General features: G+C 44.8%; 1 protein-coding gene across 1 annotated transcript; it reads left to right on the top strand.

Annotated features, from left to right (window-relative positions):
* Window positions 1-1,567: 1,567 nt before the first annotated feature.
* On the top strand, window positions 1,568-3,097 carry gpr185b (G protein-coupled receptor 185 b; the record flags this gene model as incomplete). Its single annotated transcript, XM_079491253.1, is given in 4 exon segments — window positions 1,568-1,870; window positions 2,081-2,085; window positions 2,182-2,218; window positions 2,222-3,097. Coding segments are annotated over 4 exon segments (1,221 nt in total).
* Between the last annotated feature and the right edge of the window lie 17,519 nt (window positions 3,098-20,616).

The raw sequence follows: 20,616 nt of genomic DNA on the forward strand, positions 1-20,616 counted from the left end.
AGAGGGAGAAAATATCCAAGTAACTGACGGTGAGGTATACGGAAGTGCATTTTAGATAACGCTGTAGCACTATTTGTGGCGGTGATGCGTCACATGACTTGATCTATCCTATGGTGTATATATAAACCGTGCTGCTGCTACGGACCTTTCTGCTGGCACAATAAATCAAATATATATAAATGACATCGATCATAGGCGGCGGGTATGTAAGGCTAGGCCAGGCTTAGCCTTCCCAAAAATTATGCTGGGTATTTTTTAAATATATATAGGCTAATATGTGCGCAGCATTATATAGAAGGCTAGCCGATCCCAAACTCCCAACTCCTTTGTCTGTAGCCTAAACTTTTCTGATTTGCACGCACGCACAGCTCTTTCCTTTTTTTGGCACAATCAATCAAATATATATTAATTACATCGATGTTTCCCCCTCTATATAAAATGACAATATATAACTAATGTCGTATTTCGTCTGAGCAATGAATTCGTTGGAATGTAACATTTAGAAGACAATGGCAAGCCGTCAACGGGTGCAGAGAGAGGTGTGAAGATCATTAGACAGTGGGGGAGACAATGGCCAATCAAATAGCACGAAAAACACCGGTCAGCCTGACCGTTAGCCGTCATATTAGTAGTGCATTTTTTTCAGACATCCTAGTGTTAAAGGAGAATTCCATACTAGAAGGCTTTCTTACCTTTATTTGTAGTTGTTACGTCCCCACCAAAGAGGTCCAGGTGTTATTTTGTGCAAAAGCGCATTATTGGCTATCTCCCCTACCATAAGCCCTCAATTGAATGGGGTGTTGTGCTAATTCGCTTATTTCCAACGTTCAAAAATTAAAAAAATTGTATATATCCTCTCTTCATAATGTAAATAGTATTCCAAGCGGCACACTTTACTACTTATTTCGATGGAAATAAGCAAATTAGCACAACAACCCAACCCCCATTGAGGGCTTATGGTAGGGGAAATAGTCAATAATGCACTTTTGCACAAAATAACTCCTGGACCTCTTTGGTGGGGACATAACTACAAATAAAGGTAAGAAAGCCTTCTAGCATGGAATTCTCCTTTAATGGCTGTTTTCACAGCAGATACATCAGGAGATAATCAACTTTACTATCAACCTTTCTGTTCCTGAGGAACTCGCTCTCACAGGATCTAGCACCAGTAAACGTCAGACTTAGGAGACCATTTGTAGGATTCGTGTATGATTTTGCCTCTAGTGGCTCCAAATGGATAACCTGACTACGCCAGATGGGGCAGCAGAGAGAGGGGGGGAACCCTGTGTACTCTCTGCTGCCCCATCTGGCGGAGTCAGGTTACCAAATGGGACGTCGTAGCCTCATCAACTAACCATCTTTGCCTCTATACTTCCCTAAAGTACATTTCTTCCTGCTTCCGTACCAGTCGTGTCTTCACTCCCTCTCCCTCGTTTGATCTTCCTCGCTTTGATTACTCTCTCCCTTGCTCGCTCGCTCCCTCCTCCTTTCTAAAACCTCTCTCTCCCTCCTCCTCTCTCTCAATCCCTCTCTCTCCCTCCTCCTACTCCTCTCTCTCCCTCCAGCTATGATCTTCTCTCTGGCCGCGGCAGCAGCCATGAGCAGCGGTGGCGGCAGCCTCAACACCTCCTTCTCCCCCCTCCTCCTCCTCGACCCCTTTGATGCCTCCTCCTCCCCCGGCCCGTCCAACTGGAGCCTCCCCGACGACCCCGCCAACGCCTCGGCCGCAGGCGGCGGGGGCGACCCCGGCGGCACCAGCGCGCAGACCCTCGGCCCGGACCTGCGGACCGCCACGGGGGTGACGGCGGGCGCTGTGGGCGGGGTGGTGTCGGTGGCCATGACCCCGGCTGTGGGCGCGGCGGTGCAGGAGGTCAGCCTAGGGGTGGGCGATATGGTGATGAATATCGTGATAAAATGTCTCCACGATATGCCTTTTCAGAGATATCGTACTGTGATACAGTGAATACAGTATGATTTGCAGTTCCATAGCTTAATTTATACTTTTGTAGAACGACGGTTTCGTTTAGCCAAAATTAATAAGATTTTTTGTCTAAATTGTTCTGTCTCCTTTTTCTTTTAGTTTTTGTTAAGTTGTAGGTGGTTGTACTGTTAAGTAACTTGAACAATAATCCTAAAAAACGCATGAAATCATGTATGGTGATACTGCTTGGAAAAAAATAGTGATATCATATTTTGTTCCATATTGCCCCCACCCCTGTAGGTAAGCCCGTGGGACGTGGCGCTGTGCGTGACGGGCACGCTGGTCTCCTGCGAGAACGTGCTGGTGATCGCCGTGCTGTGCTACACGCCGGCGCTGCTGCGCGCGCCCATGTTCATCCTGATCGGCTCGCTGGCCGCCGCCGACCTCCTGGCAGGACTCGGCCTCATCCTGAACTTTGCGCTGGCGTACCTGGTGGAGGGCGGCCCCGCCGAGCTGCCGGCGCTGCTCTCCGCGGGCCTGCTGATCGCCGCCTTCTCCGCCTCCGTGCTCAGCGTGCTCGCCATCACCGTGGACCGCTACCTGTCGCTGTACAATGCGCTCACCTACCACACGGAGCGCACCGTCGCCTGCACCTATGCCATGGTGGCGCTGGTGTGGGTGTCCTGCCTGGCGCTGGGCGCGCTGCCGGCGCTGGGCTGGAACTGCCTGCGCGACGAGGCGGCGTGCAGCGCGCTGCGGCCCGTCACGCGCGCCAACGCTGTGGCGCTGGCCGCCGGCTTCCTGGCTGTGTTCGCCGCCATGACGCAGTTCTACCTGCAGATCTGCAAGATCGCCTTCCGCCACGCGCAGCAGATCGCCGTGCAGCACCAGTTCCTGGCCATCTCCACCACCAAGGGCGTGAGCACACTGACGGCCATCCTGTGCGCGTTCGGCGCCTGCTGGCTGCCGTTCGCGCTCTACGCCATCGTGGCCGACCACACCTACCCGATGCTCTACACGTACGCTGCCGTGCTGCCGGCCACCTGCTGCTCCGTCATCAACCCCATCGTCTACGCCTTTCGCAACCCCGACATCCAGAAGTCGCTGTGGCTGGCGTGCTGCGGCTGCATCTCCTCCAACCTCTCGCTGAGGCCCAGGACTTCCAGCGACGTGTAGCCTTTAAGGCCTTGTGAGGTTCTCTAAAGGTTCCCCCCCTCCCCCCCCCGACTTTCCGGATGGCTTGCTTTGGATGCCGGTGTTTGCGGAGAGGTTCGGAGAACGAAGGGAGGAGAGAGAGGGAGACGGAGAAAGAGAGACGATGGCATGAGGGGAATGGAAGCGGAAAGCTGTGATGACCTCTCCTCATTCATGACTGGCGGAGGGTGGAAGCACTGCTGGCCTGTGTGGCCAGTACCACGCAGAAGAAGGGGAAGAGGAAGAATGAGAAGAGAGGCATGAGAAAGGGATGGAAGTCGACGGTATAGAATCACAACGGAAAAGGTTTTGAGCAGAGCTGTGTAGGTATAATAGACAGTACTGCGTCGACAGCTCAGAGATGAACCGATGTATCGTGGCGGCAATGTTCTGAAACCAACTGCAAAAGCCTGAACAAGGTAATCGTTTTTTTGTTTCGTTTTTTTACGACGGTGGGTTTAATGCCGGATGTTTTATTTACCATATTATTATGGTGTTGGAACGGGTGGGTGGGGTGCCGTCTGACCTGGTTACCCGGTTGGCTGTGGCGGAGGAGGGCTCGCCCCTCTGGGAGTAGCATAGGATGACCGTTTGGACCTGTAGGTCTCCGGGAAACATTGCATGGACAATGCAATCAGAAAGGAGTGAATCCTCCGTTTGACCCATTCAGACCGGGATGACCTACACGTCGTTATACCTTTCGATCTGGGAACGCGCCCACGTTGTTCATTTCTGAGTTTCTTAAACCCCAATTATACTTCAACATGTGACGTGGGGTTTGGACGGACATAGCAGCTCTGCAAGTTCGAAAGTAGCAGATCTGCTATTTTCGACATGTCCCACGGTGAAGTACTTTAGGATTTGGTAGACGTTTTTAGAATCATCCTCGGGTCTAAATGGGTTAAATTATTCATTTTGTGTTCACTCTGGTATTACTTCAACAAGAAACAAGCTAAATATGTACACATTGACTGAATGACCTTGACTTCTCAATGATGAGCTATCACAACAGTGTTCTCCTTGTGAAAAACAAAACGATACAATATCCCTCTCTGTGAAAACGTAATTTTACTTTTTGATTTTACAAAACAAACCTCGATCTGATGGTGATTAACTAACAAGCGTGGTTTATACTGTATATATACACTGCACCAGCCCATTAGTCGTTGTGAGCTGACATTTAAATCATACTTGATCATAATCTAAATCAATCATAATTGAATGCATTAGCGGTTGTCTATGTCTGCGGAGCCCATTTATCGCCTCGGTTTTTCCCCACTGCCGTAAAACGACAACATCCATTCAGAGATAAGTGAATGGATTCCGACCAATAGTACACCTTAAAATAGACAGAGATTAGCATCACTTCTCTGAAAAGATATTTACTCAGTGTAATACGACCTTCCTGATTACGTAGCATATCATCAACTTCGGGGAAAAACATAAATAAATCTAGATAAATCCATGCAGAAATAGAAGCCGCTACTGTATAGAATCACTCAGCGGTCATAATAGATAGGTCTACACTGGGATCTCTGTTAATTAAAAGAAAAAAGAAAAAAATAAGCTATTTATGGAAATAATCGAGTGTCTATATTTGGGGCCGTCACAGCAGTTGTCCTTGTTGTTATGAAACCACATCTGCTCCCATGGCGCGGGATGAAAAAATAACGGGAAAAAAAAAAAGCTGCCGTCTCAGCCGGCCGTGTAGTGGCGTGACAGTGAGCTGGGGCTTCAGCACCAAGGACAGCGCCACTGCAGAGCACAGCACAGGCAGCCACCCTGGGAAAGACAGAGGGAGGGAGGGCGAGAGACACTGAGGGGGACATGGAGAGAGAGAGAGAGACACGATGTTGAAGAAGTGTAGGGCTAATGCTGTCCTGCCTTGCGTTCTGAAATAATTCCACCAGGCTCCCCTCCAGGTATTATAAATGCAAAACAAACGGGGGTGGTGGGGTTGAAAGTCCGGGTCAAACTGACCATGCAGTGTCCCTTTGGGGCAACACTGTGCCCGTTTTGTTATGTTCCCTGTCTCCCCCTCTCTCGTCTCTCCCCTCTCGCTCGACGCACATGCTTTTCACACCTCTCCCGGCTGGCGTGCGTTCGCAAATTATGCATGAGTAAGCAAGCACTGGCATACCATACCGGCTCTGGCACTGAACATGCTGGTGGTTAAACAAGCCGCCCCGTGTGCGGGGAAAGGTTGGCGGCAGCTGGTGTTTTTCAAAAAGGCAAAAGGGAAGGCCCTCGATGACATGATTGGTCTGTCTATCCACATAACACCACCATCCACAGTAGCCATGGTCGGTGGTATAGTATGAATACTCAAGTATTCCACAGTACAACCTTTTTTTACATTTGAAATGCATTGTTGTATTGACATTTAGAGCATTTACAACTAGGGCTGTCATACTTAGACATTTAAGTTGACGATTTTTTTTTTTTTTTGCATTGAACGTTGGAACGTTTTTTTAGGCTTCGTAATCAAAATGTAATCATTTTTTATATATTTTTTCTTTCCAAAGAATTTACAAAATAGCGGAAATATAGTTGATCTACAAGCTTACAATATGTCACGAAGCTTGTAGATCTGCTATTTCTGCCATTTTTGAAAATGTTCGAAAATATGGACATTCTTCGACATTGACGATTATGCAAAAATACCAAATAATTCACCCTTTGTCAGCCTTCTGATTGGTCCCTGACTAACTAACCAGCAGGCTAGTTGTTCCGCCCTGGTTCCGCCTAGTTTATGTTGAATTTGCTAAAACATAATTTTTGGAAAAAAACTAAAAACAAACATATGCCCAGTCACCATGCTGCACCTGTGATGTTCCTTTTTACTGACACAAAGTTTAAAATAAGAATTTTTGTCCAACCACGAAACGGCAACCAATGGGTGCGAAGAGGGGCAGAACCACAGGCGGGACTTGACAAAGGGTGAATTGCGATTAGGTGGTTATGTAATCTTTGTGACAAACCCATTTACAACAAGTAAAAAAAGGATCTTACATTTTCAGAAATAGTGAACATACGGTAGCCACTCCACAACATCGTAGGTCCACCATTTTCACTATAGTTGAAGTAGGGCTTAAGTTGTTCATTCATAATATATATTTTGTAAGTTTTGGTGCCATGAGTCCTTTCCTAGAAATGGAGTGGAGTCAAAATATACAATATTTCTATTTTAAATGCAGTGGAGAGAAAAGAAAAGTTTAGGAATGAAAACAACAAGCGAATACTCCAAATATGTACGTGAGTTGCAGTACTCAGAACTCAGTCATGGTATTCTAACCCCGTTGATTATCCATTACCTGGAGTGTGAACGATCCATATTCAATAAGTGCCATTCACTGGGATCAATAAGTTATACTGTCACCTCCATAATAAAGCTTTGATTATATACTTCAATGACCGGTATCCCCCAGGGGATCTATACTACTCTGTCCCCCCTCCATTTTCTGGCCTGTACCACCAAACATCACTTCAAAAAAAGAAAAGAAAAAAAATAGCTGATCTACAAGATAAGCTGTACAGGGGGTTCAGGTAATGCTTGTGAAATGGCTTTTAAAACGACCCTGACAATAGCCGTGCAACGTGTCACTGGACGATGCCTTGTGTGAGCTTGTAGATTGGTTATTCTCGCTATTTTCAAATCCTTGATATGCCACATACACAACCCATTTTTGAATAGCCAATGTATACAAAAAAGTGGCTAAAATCTAAAATGACTGGGATTCCCATTATTTTAGTGGTTCAATCTCAGCCCTGTCAGGAAGCGCATGTTCTTTTTCCCTACTCCTCCTCCTCCTCCTCCTCCACGCCGACACGCGCGCGCGTGCGTGCGTGTGTGTGTGTGTGGAGGTGGTACACTCCAGGTTAATGAGGAGCAGGGAGTCGAGAGAGAGAGAGAGAGAGAGAGAGAGAGAGAGAGAGAGAGAGAGAGAGAGAGAGAGAGAGCGAGAGCGGTGAGGTGACACGGCGTGAAATAGAGACGCCGAGCCGAGATGAGACGTGAACCCAACCCGCTTCCTCTGTGACCCCCGGTGTCACGCCGCAACGCGGTTACAGGTTATAGCTATACTCCCCCTTGAAAAGGGCGCGGGACTTGTACGCCGAAAGCCTTTTTCGTGTGAGAATATTAATAAACGCTGCCGCCTGTTAATTGTGTACTGTATAGGCGGTTTGGGACCTATACAGTAATGTGGTCCACACTGGCAAATCAATTAAGGCCCTTAAGGCAGAGAGGAGGCGGGGGGTATATGGACCCAGCATGAAGTCCTCTTCGTTGAGAGAAACGTTAAATGTCATGGCGTTCCTTCTCGGTGCCCACATGAGAAAGAGTGATAGTTGCTGGCTGAGCTGCTAATGATGTATATGCACACATTGCACAGTCTATACCGGGCCTTTGGGAAAACACTTCCAAGGCAGCAACCGTTAACAAACCCTCTAGAACAGCTGTGCTTCTCAACCAGTGGTCCTTGAGGGGGTTCCAGGTGGTCCTCAGCTAAATGATGGAGTTTGTAACCAAATAGACCATTAAAGATCTGTAACTCTTGAGTGTACACTCTCAAGAGTTAAATTGTTAAACATCTGCAATTCTGCATTAAGTTAATTTACAAGGAGTCTACACAATTGAGAATGTAGAAGAATTGTTATGGTACCAACATCAAAGTATATGGGGGGAGGGGGACGACGACATTTTTCTTAACCACTTCTGTCCTATTATATTTCTTTTGACAAAAAGCGACAACAGCCAACAAAGCTCACAAAAGGCGTGTCGTGAGCTTGTCGATCTGCTTTTGTTAAGGTAAAAATGTATTACATTTTGGTTGAACTTGAACCTATAGGGGAGTCAATGTCACAAGACCACAAGGTTGTTCCAAATCCAACGCTTTCTACCAAACATAATCACAAACATGACAAACAAGACGAGCACGTACAGAAAACACGCACACATTACAAACAGCAACGTACTGTAGTGTAGACAATGGCGCATAATGTAGGGGGGGGGGGGGGGAGTCGTTACTTACAGTAGATTGCTCGTAAACGAGGTCTTTGATTGTTATTTTCTATTTATGTTCCGTTCTATTCATTCGGTGATGTTGGCAGCAGAAAACAATCAACCGTTTTTGTTGGTCTTGGCACAGTGATTGTGAACATAATGCAACGACAGTCAGCAACACTCGTCCCTGTTGCTTATTCATTTGGAGAGGGGGAAGGGATGAATTGTGGCAATGTGTTGTGCATGCGTGTGTTATTTATTTTGGCCTCAGTGAAAGGAAAGATGCAATTTGTCCAGGGGTGTTCTGCCGTGTAAAGAGCAACGTCGGAAGAAAGACAAGCCGAGAGAGAGAGAGAAAGAGAGAGAGAGAGAGAGAGAGAAAGAGAGAGAGAGAGAGAGAGAGAGTTGAGGAAATATTTTGAAGCTTGGCTTCCCCCCAGCAGAAGTATATTTTCAAAGCTCATTGTACCGCATGGGTGATCTAAACGTTTGTCTAAAAGGGTTTCCATCCACGGCGCGCTGAGCCTTGGGCTGTCGGAGTTCTCCTCAAAACGCCATGGTTCATTGATTACACTGTGTAGATTATGCTTTTATGGAGTCTAGACATCCCAGTGTCTTTATGTCGGATGGCCTTATTCGTTTATCCAATCTCATAGGTTTCCATGAGCCCTGAGCGCCATAGCTCCAGCTTGATGGCTGCATCGTGTTCAAAAATCACACCCGTGTGAAGTGAGGGGTGCTCTTATCATCGTACATCATCATCATCATGAATGGTGGTCCCTTATTGGCCAAGGTTCCCACCGACATACATATGCCGATTTGCTCAGACACATAAGACGAAAATGCTCCATTCATTATCAATGGCATTTTTAATGTTTGTTCAGACAACACAAACATTAATGCTGTATATAGGAGGGGCTAGCGCCCCTCAATAATCATGGCACGCTCTCTCCCTCTAGAGAAAGAAATAGAGTCCGCAACACTGGTAAGGAATAACTCAGCTCGACTAGTTTATTAATTCAACGTTTCGATCACTGGGATCTTCTTCAGGAATCTCTCCCTCTCTCTTGCACTAAATCGCTACACTGCTTGAATCACATGAGATTAATATGTCAACTGCTAAGTGGAATCTGATCAGTTAACTCACTTTGCGTCTGCTTTTGGTCTGCCACATGCTTTTTTTAGACCAAAAATGTACCCCCGCAAAAAAAGGTCCATTTATATATGTGTACAGGTTACATAAGAGTAAAAAGGTATTTGTGTTGTTTGTAATAAGCCTCAAATGATATCAAAGTCAAGTCAAAGTCATACAAGGATCTGAAGCCGTGCCGCGCTCGGGAATCATTTGATTAGTTGATTTGACCCCCCAATCCAACCTTTTGATGCCGAGTACCAAGCAGGGAGGATTGGGTCCCATTTTTACAGTCTTTGGTATGACCCGGCCAGGGATCGAACCCCGACCTCCCAGTTTCAGGGCGGACACTCTAACCACAAGGCCACTGTATGTGTGCACTTATGGTTATGTAACCCATCTCAATTCCAAATTCACGTCAGGAAGGACGGGGTATATTTCTCATAACCATTATTACTGCTATTACCCAGAAACACGGCTCCATTCTCACACCATGAGAGTATAATTTTCCTTTTCTACCCTGGATTTGAACCTGCACGTCCCTTTGCTGTGCTGACAACGTTTTACCGCTGAGCTAATAGAGCCTGCTTGTTCTGGTTGACTATTACATTCAATTTGGACACTTCAGATCAACATTCGTGTCAAACCAGAAACGGGGCTGTGTCAAAGGTTGTGTCCAACTCCAACCTCGACACATGGGTTGAAATGTCTCCATGAAAGAGCAGGGACAGGCCTGGGCGGCTGGCAGACGGCTTTCAGTCCATGTTCACACCCCCCCATCTCTCTCTCCCCATTTTCTGTCAGCCTACTGTCACCTTCTCCCTCTAACAAAAATAAATACAAATAAGGCGAAAGCCACAAAGAATATCTTATAAAAATAAGTGCAGTAAAAAAAAAAAGAAACCTACACAAAAATCATTGCTGTCAGGCACAAACCTCCAATCTCCTTATTTAAAATGTACCGGTATAAATTGAATTGATCCTGTAAACGAATCCTTCACTTTTTCATGTAACAGCTTGTGACTGGAATAATAATAATAATAACAATAATAACTACATTGAATCCATTGGAATCACAGGTTCCTTTTTTTGTTATCTGAAAAGTAAACCTTTTGGATATACTAGGTTTCCACCCGACAGCGCCGATGTGTTTGCGTTTGTGTGCGTGTTTAATTTTCATAATGCCAAAAGCTGTATATTAGAAATAGAACGTAAAAAGTATATATTTTTGTATTCCACCATCAGGGCATGAGTTCTAGGATGTGGTCGCTATACTATACTGTGAACGTGTGTGCGTGTTACATGTACATGCACGCAAGTGTGCTTTTAGTTCTTCCGTTTTCTTCTCGTTAAACCGACAAAATCTCAAACGAAACAACGACAAAGAGGAGACTTGCTGGAAAAAAGTGCCATATTATTATTTTCTGACTTTTTCGAGTTTCTTGTTTTGGTTTGGTTTAGGCTACATCATTTACGAGTCATCATTATGGTGATGAGCAGTGTGACTCACCACTAATTAGGCCATAGAAAAAGGAAAAATAACACGCACGCGCGCGCGCGCGCGCACACACACACACACACACACACACACACACACACACACACACACACACACACACACACACACACACACACACACACACACACACACACACACACACACACACACACACACACACACACACACACACAGATAACTACATTTAATGAATACTGGCATGAAAGGAAGGGGGAGTGGGGTTGGCTAGAAGAGAGGAAAACAACAAAAAATAATTTGTTATCAGCTCCGTCGCTACGTATACACGCAACACGCACAAAACAGGGCCACAAAATGTGCCAGGCGAACCCTCATAATAACAATTTTCTCTACAGATCCGCAGCATAATAACGCAGGCCCATGTGTGTCCTCACAAACTGCGAATCAGCATGAAATAACGCAGTGCTGTTGTCGGGATAATAATACGAGATTAGGGCAACCAAATCGTCAGCGACGTCCCTGTTCATTATAAACCAAGCGGTTCTCCATCTCAACCTGTGGGCCGCAAAACGCTTTACGATTTTAATGATAATATCACGTTATTAAACAAGTGATACCAGTAAATATCAACTTTAGAGTATTACTACGTTAGTTCCATTGGAAATAAAATGCTCTGAAAATGCACTCGGCCTACCCATGTGACCACTCAACATGGTTGCCGCATTGCCACGAAAGGCAGTGGGAACCCACTGCTATATAAATGACACGGTTGATCGACCCTGAACTAGGTAAATGTTGATCACTGAAACAGGCACACGAGCATGGAGCGTGCACGTGAGAGCGATGAAAGGAGAGACGGAGAGAGAGATCGTTATCAAACTCCATAGTATTTGGTCGAGAGATGTAATGTGAGAGATTCTGGTTTGATCGTACAACAGCAGTTTATCAGTCTCTGAGATACATGGATGGTAACCTAACCTACATGTCCATATGAGAGAGAGAGAGAGAGAGAGAGAGAGAGAGAGAGAGAGAGAGAGAGAGAGAGAGAGAGAGAGAGAGAGACGCAAAGACAGACAGGGACAGACACAGGGAGGGAGGGGGGAGAGAGAGAGACAGAGCAATACATCTCTGTGATGACGTCTCTGGCGTGTCTCTATGGACAGCAGGTCATTTCAAAGACAATCACACCTCAGCTCCTCCCCTCCTTTCTATGACCTCCCCCTCTATCTCACCTCCCTCTCCTCCTCCTCCTCACTCATGGTGCGTTCACACGGCACGGGCAGATGCAAAGATACAGTCTACCTATACCATTCATTGTCAATGGAAGCCAGCGACATGAAGATGCAAAGATGCATCCGACGTTTGTAGCTGCTGCAAAAGATACAACGAAGCTACAAATAAATTAACCGTCTTCAACCTCGGATACAAAGACCCGACAAATATGCTGTGAATCTTTGCATCTTTGCATCTGTCCGTGTGAACGCGGCGTTTAGCCCCGATTTATTCTTCAGCAGACCTACAAGCTCACGACGCGCTGTGGACGCGAAGCGTCGGGGGCTTGTAAATCTGCCGTTTTCGTTCATATGCTCCGCTGTACAACGGATCACAATAAGACAGGCTTTTATCCCACTGTCTGACCGTCACCACAGCTCCTCCTTGTAGTGTTGACTTCGCCGAATAATACTATGAAGAAAACAAATTTCGACTACCATTTTTCACTGTCGAAAACTAAGGTATGAGATTAGATTATTATAACTAATAGCTATGATAACTAAAAGTAATTATAATATTGTCAAATATTTCGTCAACAAATAAAAACTAGACTAAAATGTTAGGAAGGGACTAGTGGAGAAGAAATCCAGTAAAAGTAATTTTATACTTGGTTGAAATCACGCATTACGACGGCATCAAGGCCCGCCAAAATACATTTTAGCTGACCAAATCAACTGTAGATTTAGTCGACTAAAATCGTATGATATTTAGTCAACTAAAACTAAAACATTCCAGGTGACTAAAATGTGACTAAAACTAAATGAAAGCTATTCAGGAGACTATGAATAAAACTAAAATCTAAATTTGCTGTCAAAATCAACACTGCCTCCTTGTCCTGTTCCCTCCATCTTCCCATCCTTTGATTTGATCGCTGCACACGGTTAAAATGTATTGGCATCAAAATGCACTTAAAAGTACCAGTAAAAGTACTCATAATGCAGAAATGTCCCTTTTCATAATGTATATATATATATATTAAAAAATATCATATATCAAAATAGCAGGCTACTACAGTACAGGGCTGAAGTGGGTAATGTATGTTTTGTAATAATAATCCAAATATGCAAAGTAACTAAAGTTGTCAAATAATTGTAGTAAAGTAAAAGTAGTATAGTGGAGTAGAAGTAAAAGTACAGAACATTGGACATACTCGAGTAAAGTAAAAAAAAAAAGAAAACACCTCAAAATATTGTAGTAGAGTACTTCAATGTACTAGTTACTTTCCACCACTGCGCATCTCTCTCTCTCTCTCTCTCTCTCTCTCTCTCTCATAATATTTTGCTCTCCTGGGGTTCGGTATGCAGTAAGCTAGTCGGTCAGCCTTGGTCTAAAAATAGTTCCACCCCCTAGAAGCGGACAGGGGGGTTGGGGCCTGGGGGGTAAGGAGTAGGACCTCCTTATGGTGGTTGAAAACTCCTGCTTCAAGGGTACAGAAACCCCTCCTCCTCATTCTCCTCTTTTATTTTTTTAACCTCTACCTGCGTGCGCCCTCCCTCCCTCCCTCCCTCCGCCATCATGTCGTACTTAGCGGGCTCGCACGCACCCTTTCATCTCTTACCCGTCTATTTTTAGTACGTCTCTCTTTCTCCCTGCCGCTGATTTTTATCGCTCCCTCTCCTCCCATCCCTACTTCCTCTCCTTTTCTATCATCTTTTTCAGCTCAAGCATTTATTGGCTCGCTTTCTTTTTGGTAGGAATATTATAAAAAGCAGTTATTTTTTTTAAGAACACTCGTTGGGCACACTAACATGTACGCGGGGGGGGGGGGGGGGGGGGGGGGGTGCATACGTTGGTTAGACATACTAACACTCCGACAGGCATTAGTCCGACAACACCATCGCTACATGCGTGGCCGGTTAAAACTACCCCGTAGGTTAAAACTAACCCGTGGATCCCTGTGAGATTAGGTTTAGGGCTGGGTTGTAGGTATGGGGTGCACGATTATGAAATTATGACCGATATCCGATCTCCGATTATTTGCAGGGTCATGTCTGCCGATCCCGATTCTGACCGATTCCGATATTATACAGAGGACCAAAATGGAAACAAGCCTATAGGCCCTATGGGGGCTTGGCCCAAAGCCTGTTAATAAAGTATTCAATCAATCAATAAATAGCCTATACTCTTTTCCAAGTGTCTGTTTTCACAACTGAATAATGACTACTGAATGAGAGGAGTACACAAATTAAAAGTTTATTTTTACTTAAGATTTTACATCATATTGATTTGGCTTTTGTTCTAGACTAGAGGTACTACTAGAAACCTTTGATTTATATTGAAGTCATTGATGAATTTTTCATTTTAAATGTTTATGCTGGTGAAAACCGATTAAATAATCTGGATTATTTTGAGACCAATCAGATACCGATATGGTATTTTTAAGGCCTATAATATGACGATTATGCTACTGATTAGATCGTGCATCTCTAGTTGTAGGTTGTCGGACTAATGCCTATCGGACTGTTGGTACGTCAGCCCAAAACACATGCAGGCTTGAACACACACGCACACAGTCTATCTATACTCCAGGCTAATACAAGGCTTGGCAAATGACCTCCAGGGAACTGGCTCTAAAGTCCCCTGCATGGTAGTTAATTGCAATCACGGTAAAATAAAAATCCCCAGTGTTAATTTAACTCTCCGAGTGTACCCAAAAGAACCACCAGGTCCATTGAGGTACGTTCGTTCATGTTATAGCCTTCAGTGTGACAGCTACAGATAACATTCCAAATGTATAAACATCTTCGGGTCCCAAAGCAAAACGAGGTGCAGATTAAAACACATTAAGTTGTATTTCATACATCGGTAATAATTAAAAAAAAAATAATAATAATAATCTTGAAGGATGTCGGAACGTTTTCAATCATTTTGAACAAAACGGCAAGGACAACATCTCTTATCCCCATAAGTCCCTTCCGCACAAAATCTGTCCATGGCTTAATACCAGGGAGGGGTGGGGGGTCGTTGACATTGTACAAGGTATACAAACCCTTAGCCTCGCATAGCAATGCTAGTTAATATCACTGCGTTGATATTAGTCTCGTCCCTCTCAGCATCAGACTTTTTTCCGCAATGTCCCGCCCCATATATGCATACTGGGCCCTGGTTGGTTATAGCCTGGTTCCAGACAAATCTGGTTGGCTCGTCAGGCCGTTAAGTCCTCCCACAATAATTGAGGCCAGACTTAATCTGCCTGGGGCAATATGCACTGCAAAGGCAGATGAAGGATGTCTATGCGAGGCTAACAAACCCTAGTCCTCCTAACTTAAATATAGCGTGGCCCAGCCTGTGTGGTTTCTGGTCTAGAGGGCGGGTGCCGGCGAAAACAGCCAGTGGATCCTATATTGGTTCACCGATCTGAGCGCCGGCCCCCGTCCGTCCCTCTCCTCGGTAGAAAACAGGCGGTGGATCCCATTGGTTCAACCCCTCCACCCTCCTCCTCTCCCCGGTAGAAAACAGGCGGTGGATGCTATTGGTTCAACCCCTCCACCCTCCTCCTCTCCCCGGTAGAAAACAGGCAGTGGATCCTATTGGTTCAACCCCTCCACCCTCCTCCTCTCCCCGGTAGAAAACAGGTGGTGGATCCTATTGGTTCAACCCCTCCACCCTCCTCCTCCTCTCCCCGGTAGAAAACAGGCAGTGGATCCTATTGGTTCAACCCCTCCACCCTCCTCCTCTCCCCGGTAGAAAACAGGCAGTGGATCCCATTGGTTCAACCCCTCCACCCTCCTCCTCTCCCCGGTAGAAAACAGGCAGTGGATCCTATTGGTTCAACCCCTCCACCCTCCTCCTCTCCCCGGTAGAAAACAGTGACGTCACCAAATATGGAGCGACGAGCCTCTGCACTGTTATTGGTTAGCAAAATACAAGGAAGTGGGCTTTCTATGCCAAATCTTCCAATGCGTTTCCCCAGGCTTTCATTTTTGAGCCGACTGTGAACGAAACTAAAAGCCTGGGTACCGAGGCTAGATTGTTGTACAAGGTATACAAAGCCCTAGTCCTCCTAACACAGTGGTTCCCAAAGTGGGGCCCGGGGACCCCCAGGGGACCTTGAGGGATTTCCAGGGGGTGCCTATGCAGCTAAATGATAGTTAGGAAACAAATGGATCCTTATGAGTCTGTAACTCAGAGAGTGTACAAATGGTTCCATTTCTACCCTCTCAGAGTTAAATTAACATTGATTTTACAATATAAATTGGGGGTCGCAGAGATAGAAATGCCATTAAATGGGGGGTCCGTAGCCTAATGCATGTCAAACTGGGGGTCCTTGAAATTAAACAGGTTGAGAATCACTGCTAGAGCCGTAAAAATCTTCTCTTATGGGGGTCTCTGGCATATATTTTCTAATGGGGGTCCGCGGGCTAATTAGTGCCAATTTGGAGGTCCTTGACATGAAAACGTTTGGGAACCACTGTCCTAACATACAACCATGGTTCTGGTTGTCACTCAAGAAACAAACCATCATAGAGCTAAATTTATCTTTTTTTCTAGTGGACCAAATATGGCCTTGTTGACGGAACAACATCTTTTAGTTAATGCATCGACGATGTCACTGGTCTGTTGACGTCACTGGTAGTGTTGCCAGATGTTGGGGTGACACACACACACACACACACACACACACACACACACACACACACACACACACACACACACACACACACACACACACACACACACACACACACACACACACACACACACACACACACACACACACACACACACACACTAAAAAAACTCGACTAATAACATTTACAAGCGACAGAAAAACAAACTAAGTAACTTATTGTCTGTCGGGTGGAAACCTCAAATGCCCAAAACTATTACTTCAGAAACATCAAAAGTAGCAGATCTACAAGCTCAAACCGCGTGCAGATCTGATATTTTTGGATGCTTTGTGTGACACTGTATATAGTATGATCAAGTAGGGCGTTGATTTATAATAAAACACAAAAAGTTGGAGAATTTGGAGATGAGGTTTCTACCTATAATAATCAGCCGTGGCAACACTGATCACTGGCATCAACAGACCAATAGGATGTAAAGCTTATTCCCTCAAAGGCGGGACGCTATTGGTTGATGATACTGTGATGTACTGTATTATGGTGTTTCTATTTTTAAATCATGATTTTACTTTTTATTTTTTTAATATATTTATTTTTTTGGGAGATTGTTTTTAACGTTAAAGTTTTTAAATATTTGTTTTTCTTTGATGTAAAAATGGGTCTGTGATGATGTAAAAAAAAAGTACAAAAATGCACTTTATTACGATGGACAGGATACACATTGCACTTGTAAATGTAGAATGTATTACGCTCCATGATGAGAGATTTATTTTTAAGTACTGTAAATATAAAACAAGACCTGAGAAGAAAAAAATAAACACTATGAAGAAAGTAAAACAAAAGGAGAACAAAAAATATCATGGGAATCATTTTGCCAAATAAACGTAGAAAATGATTATGTTGAAGTTGCGATTTATTTATTGGATTTCTTTGGTGTGTTTCTGTTCTGTGTGTGTTGGTATGATCGTGTTGGCTTTGTGTATGTGTGCAACCCCATCTCACCCAAATACGGTGAAATAGCACGGATTGCAATTCTGTACATACACGGCTAGAAGACCCCAAAATCCGTACATATACGGAGGCGTGGCTAAAGCGGCTTTCACTGATATTGTATGGAAATGCGAATCCATGCTATTGCGTTTTTTTGTGTTTGGGTGAGTTCGGGTTCGACAGTATTTACGATTCTGTGCTATTGGGTTACAACTCGGACAGGGCTGAGTCGGCTCTACCGAAAATCGACACGCTCACGGCCCTTAGGTTCGGTAGAGACGGCGCCCCTCCGTCATTGTCTATGGGGAGAATTTCAGTGTAATATGCACGGATTTGGGGGTTTTCTAGGTGTGCATGTACGGAATTGCAATCCATGCTATTTCACAGTGTTTGGCTGAGACCGGTAGGGAGGGAGGGGTGTGTGTGTGTGTGTGCGCGCATGTGCGCGTGTGTGTATGTGTGTGTGTGTCCCAGGTCAGGGTAGTGCAAGGGGAAAGCCTGCCAGCAAAAACAGGTACTTCTCCTGAATTATTAAAAACCACCAGCACTGGCAGCACATACATAAGAGAGAGAGAGAGAGAGAGAGAGAGAGACTCACAGACAGAAGGGAGAGAAAGTCAATGAAGGAGACAAGCAGAGAGAGAGAGAATGAGGGTAAAAAGACTGGGCGAAATGACGAGACGGAGATTCCCCAATGCAGGAGATGAGATCGAGATGGGCGAAAATGATGACACACACACACCCCTTCATCAGAGAGTAATAAGGTGCACAAAAAGGAACGTGACCGGGGTCTATATACATCTTTATAGAGGAATGCTCTCGTGCATGGGTGAGAGAGCGTGGGAGAGGTAGAGAGAGAACTAGAGGGACAGAGAACGTGGGCGAGGGACTATGACTGTGCATGGCTGAGAGAAACTGAGCTACACTCCGTCGGCCCACTGTACCAAGACATCAGAGACATATACTTTCCACAGATTACAATCACTCCAAGGAGTTTGAAAACATGACTAATGGCAAACAAAACTCCCATACCTCCATCTGTTTGGTGAAGTACAACAATGTGCAAACACAGCAGCGAGATTTGTGAGCTGCTGTGACAGAAGGATGTCAAATGGAATACAAGCACCTTAAGGAATACAAACCATTGTGTGTACACTCTTTATCAAAAGTATAAAGCTAACGTCTCCTATGGATGTATATTGTATAACTATCTCTGACAGAAAACTTTGCAAATGCATTTTTATAGTTTCACAAGATCAGAGAGAGAGAGAGACACTGTTTCACTCTCCTCGCTGTAGTCTGTGCCTCGACTAGCAGGGGCAGCACCACCACCATGTGGTCAGAGGGAGTACTGTATCCAGGTGGGAATGACAGCACACACACACACACACACACACACACACGATAAGGGCAGTTGGAAAAAGGAAAGACACTTTGTGCCTGGCTCTCAAAAGCTCACAGAGCGCTTCTAAATCGGCTATTTTTTAGTATAATACATGGGCTTCACATGGCATGATGAGACATAGGAGAGGTAGCAGGATCGATGTTTGGACCAAACAAATAAGATGAAAAATAGAGACAGATGGCGTCACAGTGGAGGGTGATGGTGGGCGGGAGGGGAAAGAGAGAGGACACTGGAAAAGAACACTGCTAGAATTACAGTGCACGCACGCGCGCGCGCATACACACACATGGTGGAAATGCACACAATGTTGGATATGGCAACATAGCAGATGTGATGACACAGCGGAGACAACGAAAGGTCAACACACACACAGTTGTGACATAGCCTACCAGCCCTACCTGCGCTCTCTTATTCTTGGCTGCCTCCAGTCTGTTGGTGTCGTCCTGGCTGGTCTGTGTAAACAAACACGGCATTAAGGGAGATCTGGCCTGCACAATAAAATGTTTTAAAACGGGCAGGAAAACCCTAGGGAAATGTTGCAGTTTGTTTTCCTTTACTGCATGGTTAAAAACCATGCATTTGTGCCAAATACAAATGGCACAATTATGGCAGACTAGCGAGCAACATAAAAGCTAATACAATTGGCTCTATGCACACAAAATAACTCTTCCTGTAGCCTACTTCTGGACGCTTCCCTACTTCGTTCACAGGTGTTACTGATACTAATTAAAAAGTGTGAGAACTGCACACTAAAATGGAACAGAGCCTTAATTTAAGGCTCGGTTCCATTTTAATGTGCAGTTCTCACACTTTTTAATTTCAAGACAAGGACCCCATAACGTTAACCAAGTGTACAAATGGAACCAAACCTTAATGGATGGGTCATTCATTGGGTCCATTTCCAATTGTACAGAGCTCTCAGAGTTACACTCCCATACGTGGCTATAGAACACAATCAAGGACAATTTGACCCTTCACATGCACAATAGCAGCATAGCTGCAATTTACAACACTAGATTTTATTTTTATTTTTTATAATGGGTTGAAGAGTTGCAACACCACCCTCCATTGACAGCCCATTCATCCATTAGAAAAGTCCGATATCTGCTTGCCTTGTATTAAACAACATTGCAGCTGCAAGGCAAGCTTGAATGATCCTCTTTCAATCTGCAAAGTGTTTATTTAATACAAATCCACTGTAGACATGTTATGAGCTACTTTCTGTCAAGACATTCCGTGTTAATCAATCATTACAGCCAGGCCGGTTCATCACATACTTGCCAGATCCTCTTCCTGGTCTGAGGATCTGAAAAGAGTAGCACATGACCACAGTTCTCATTATATAGGTGGTAATTGGGACATACCACTTGCCAGGGGGTGTGTGCTTTCTTCTGTGTACTATGAATGAAAAGAGTTGATTAATACTTACCTTGTGGATGTTGATGATTTCTGTAAGGTTTGGGAAATGTTTTCTTTATTTATTTTCACTAGTCATATACTGTAGGCGAATGTACGGTACCTTCATGCTTATAATGGACTTTCATAATTATAAAACATAGGTTTTCAACCAGTGGTCCGGGGACCACCAGTGGTCCTTGAGGTGGTTCCAGACTGTCCCCATCTAAATGATGGAGAGTTGGTAACCAAATGGA

Source organism: Electrona antarctica, assembly GCF_951216825.1.
Source record: "Electrona antarctica genome assembly, chromosome: 21".
Classification (NCBI taxonomy): Eukaryota; Metazoa; Chordata; class Actinopteri; order Myctophiformes; family Myctophidae; genus Electrona; species Electrona antarctica.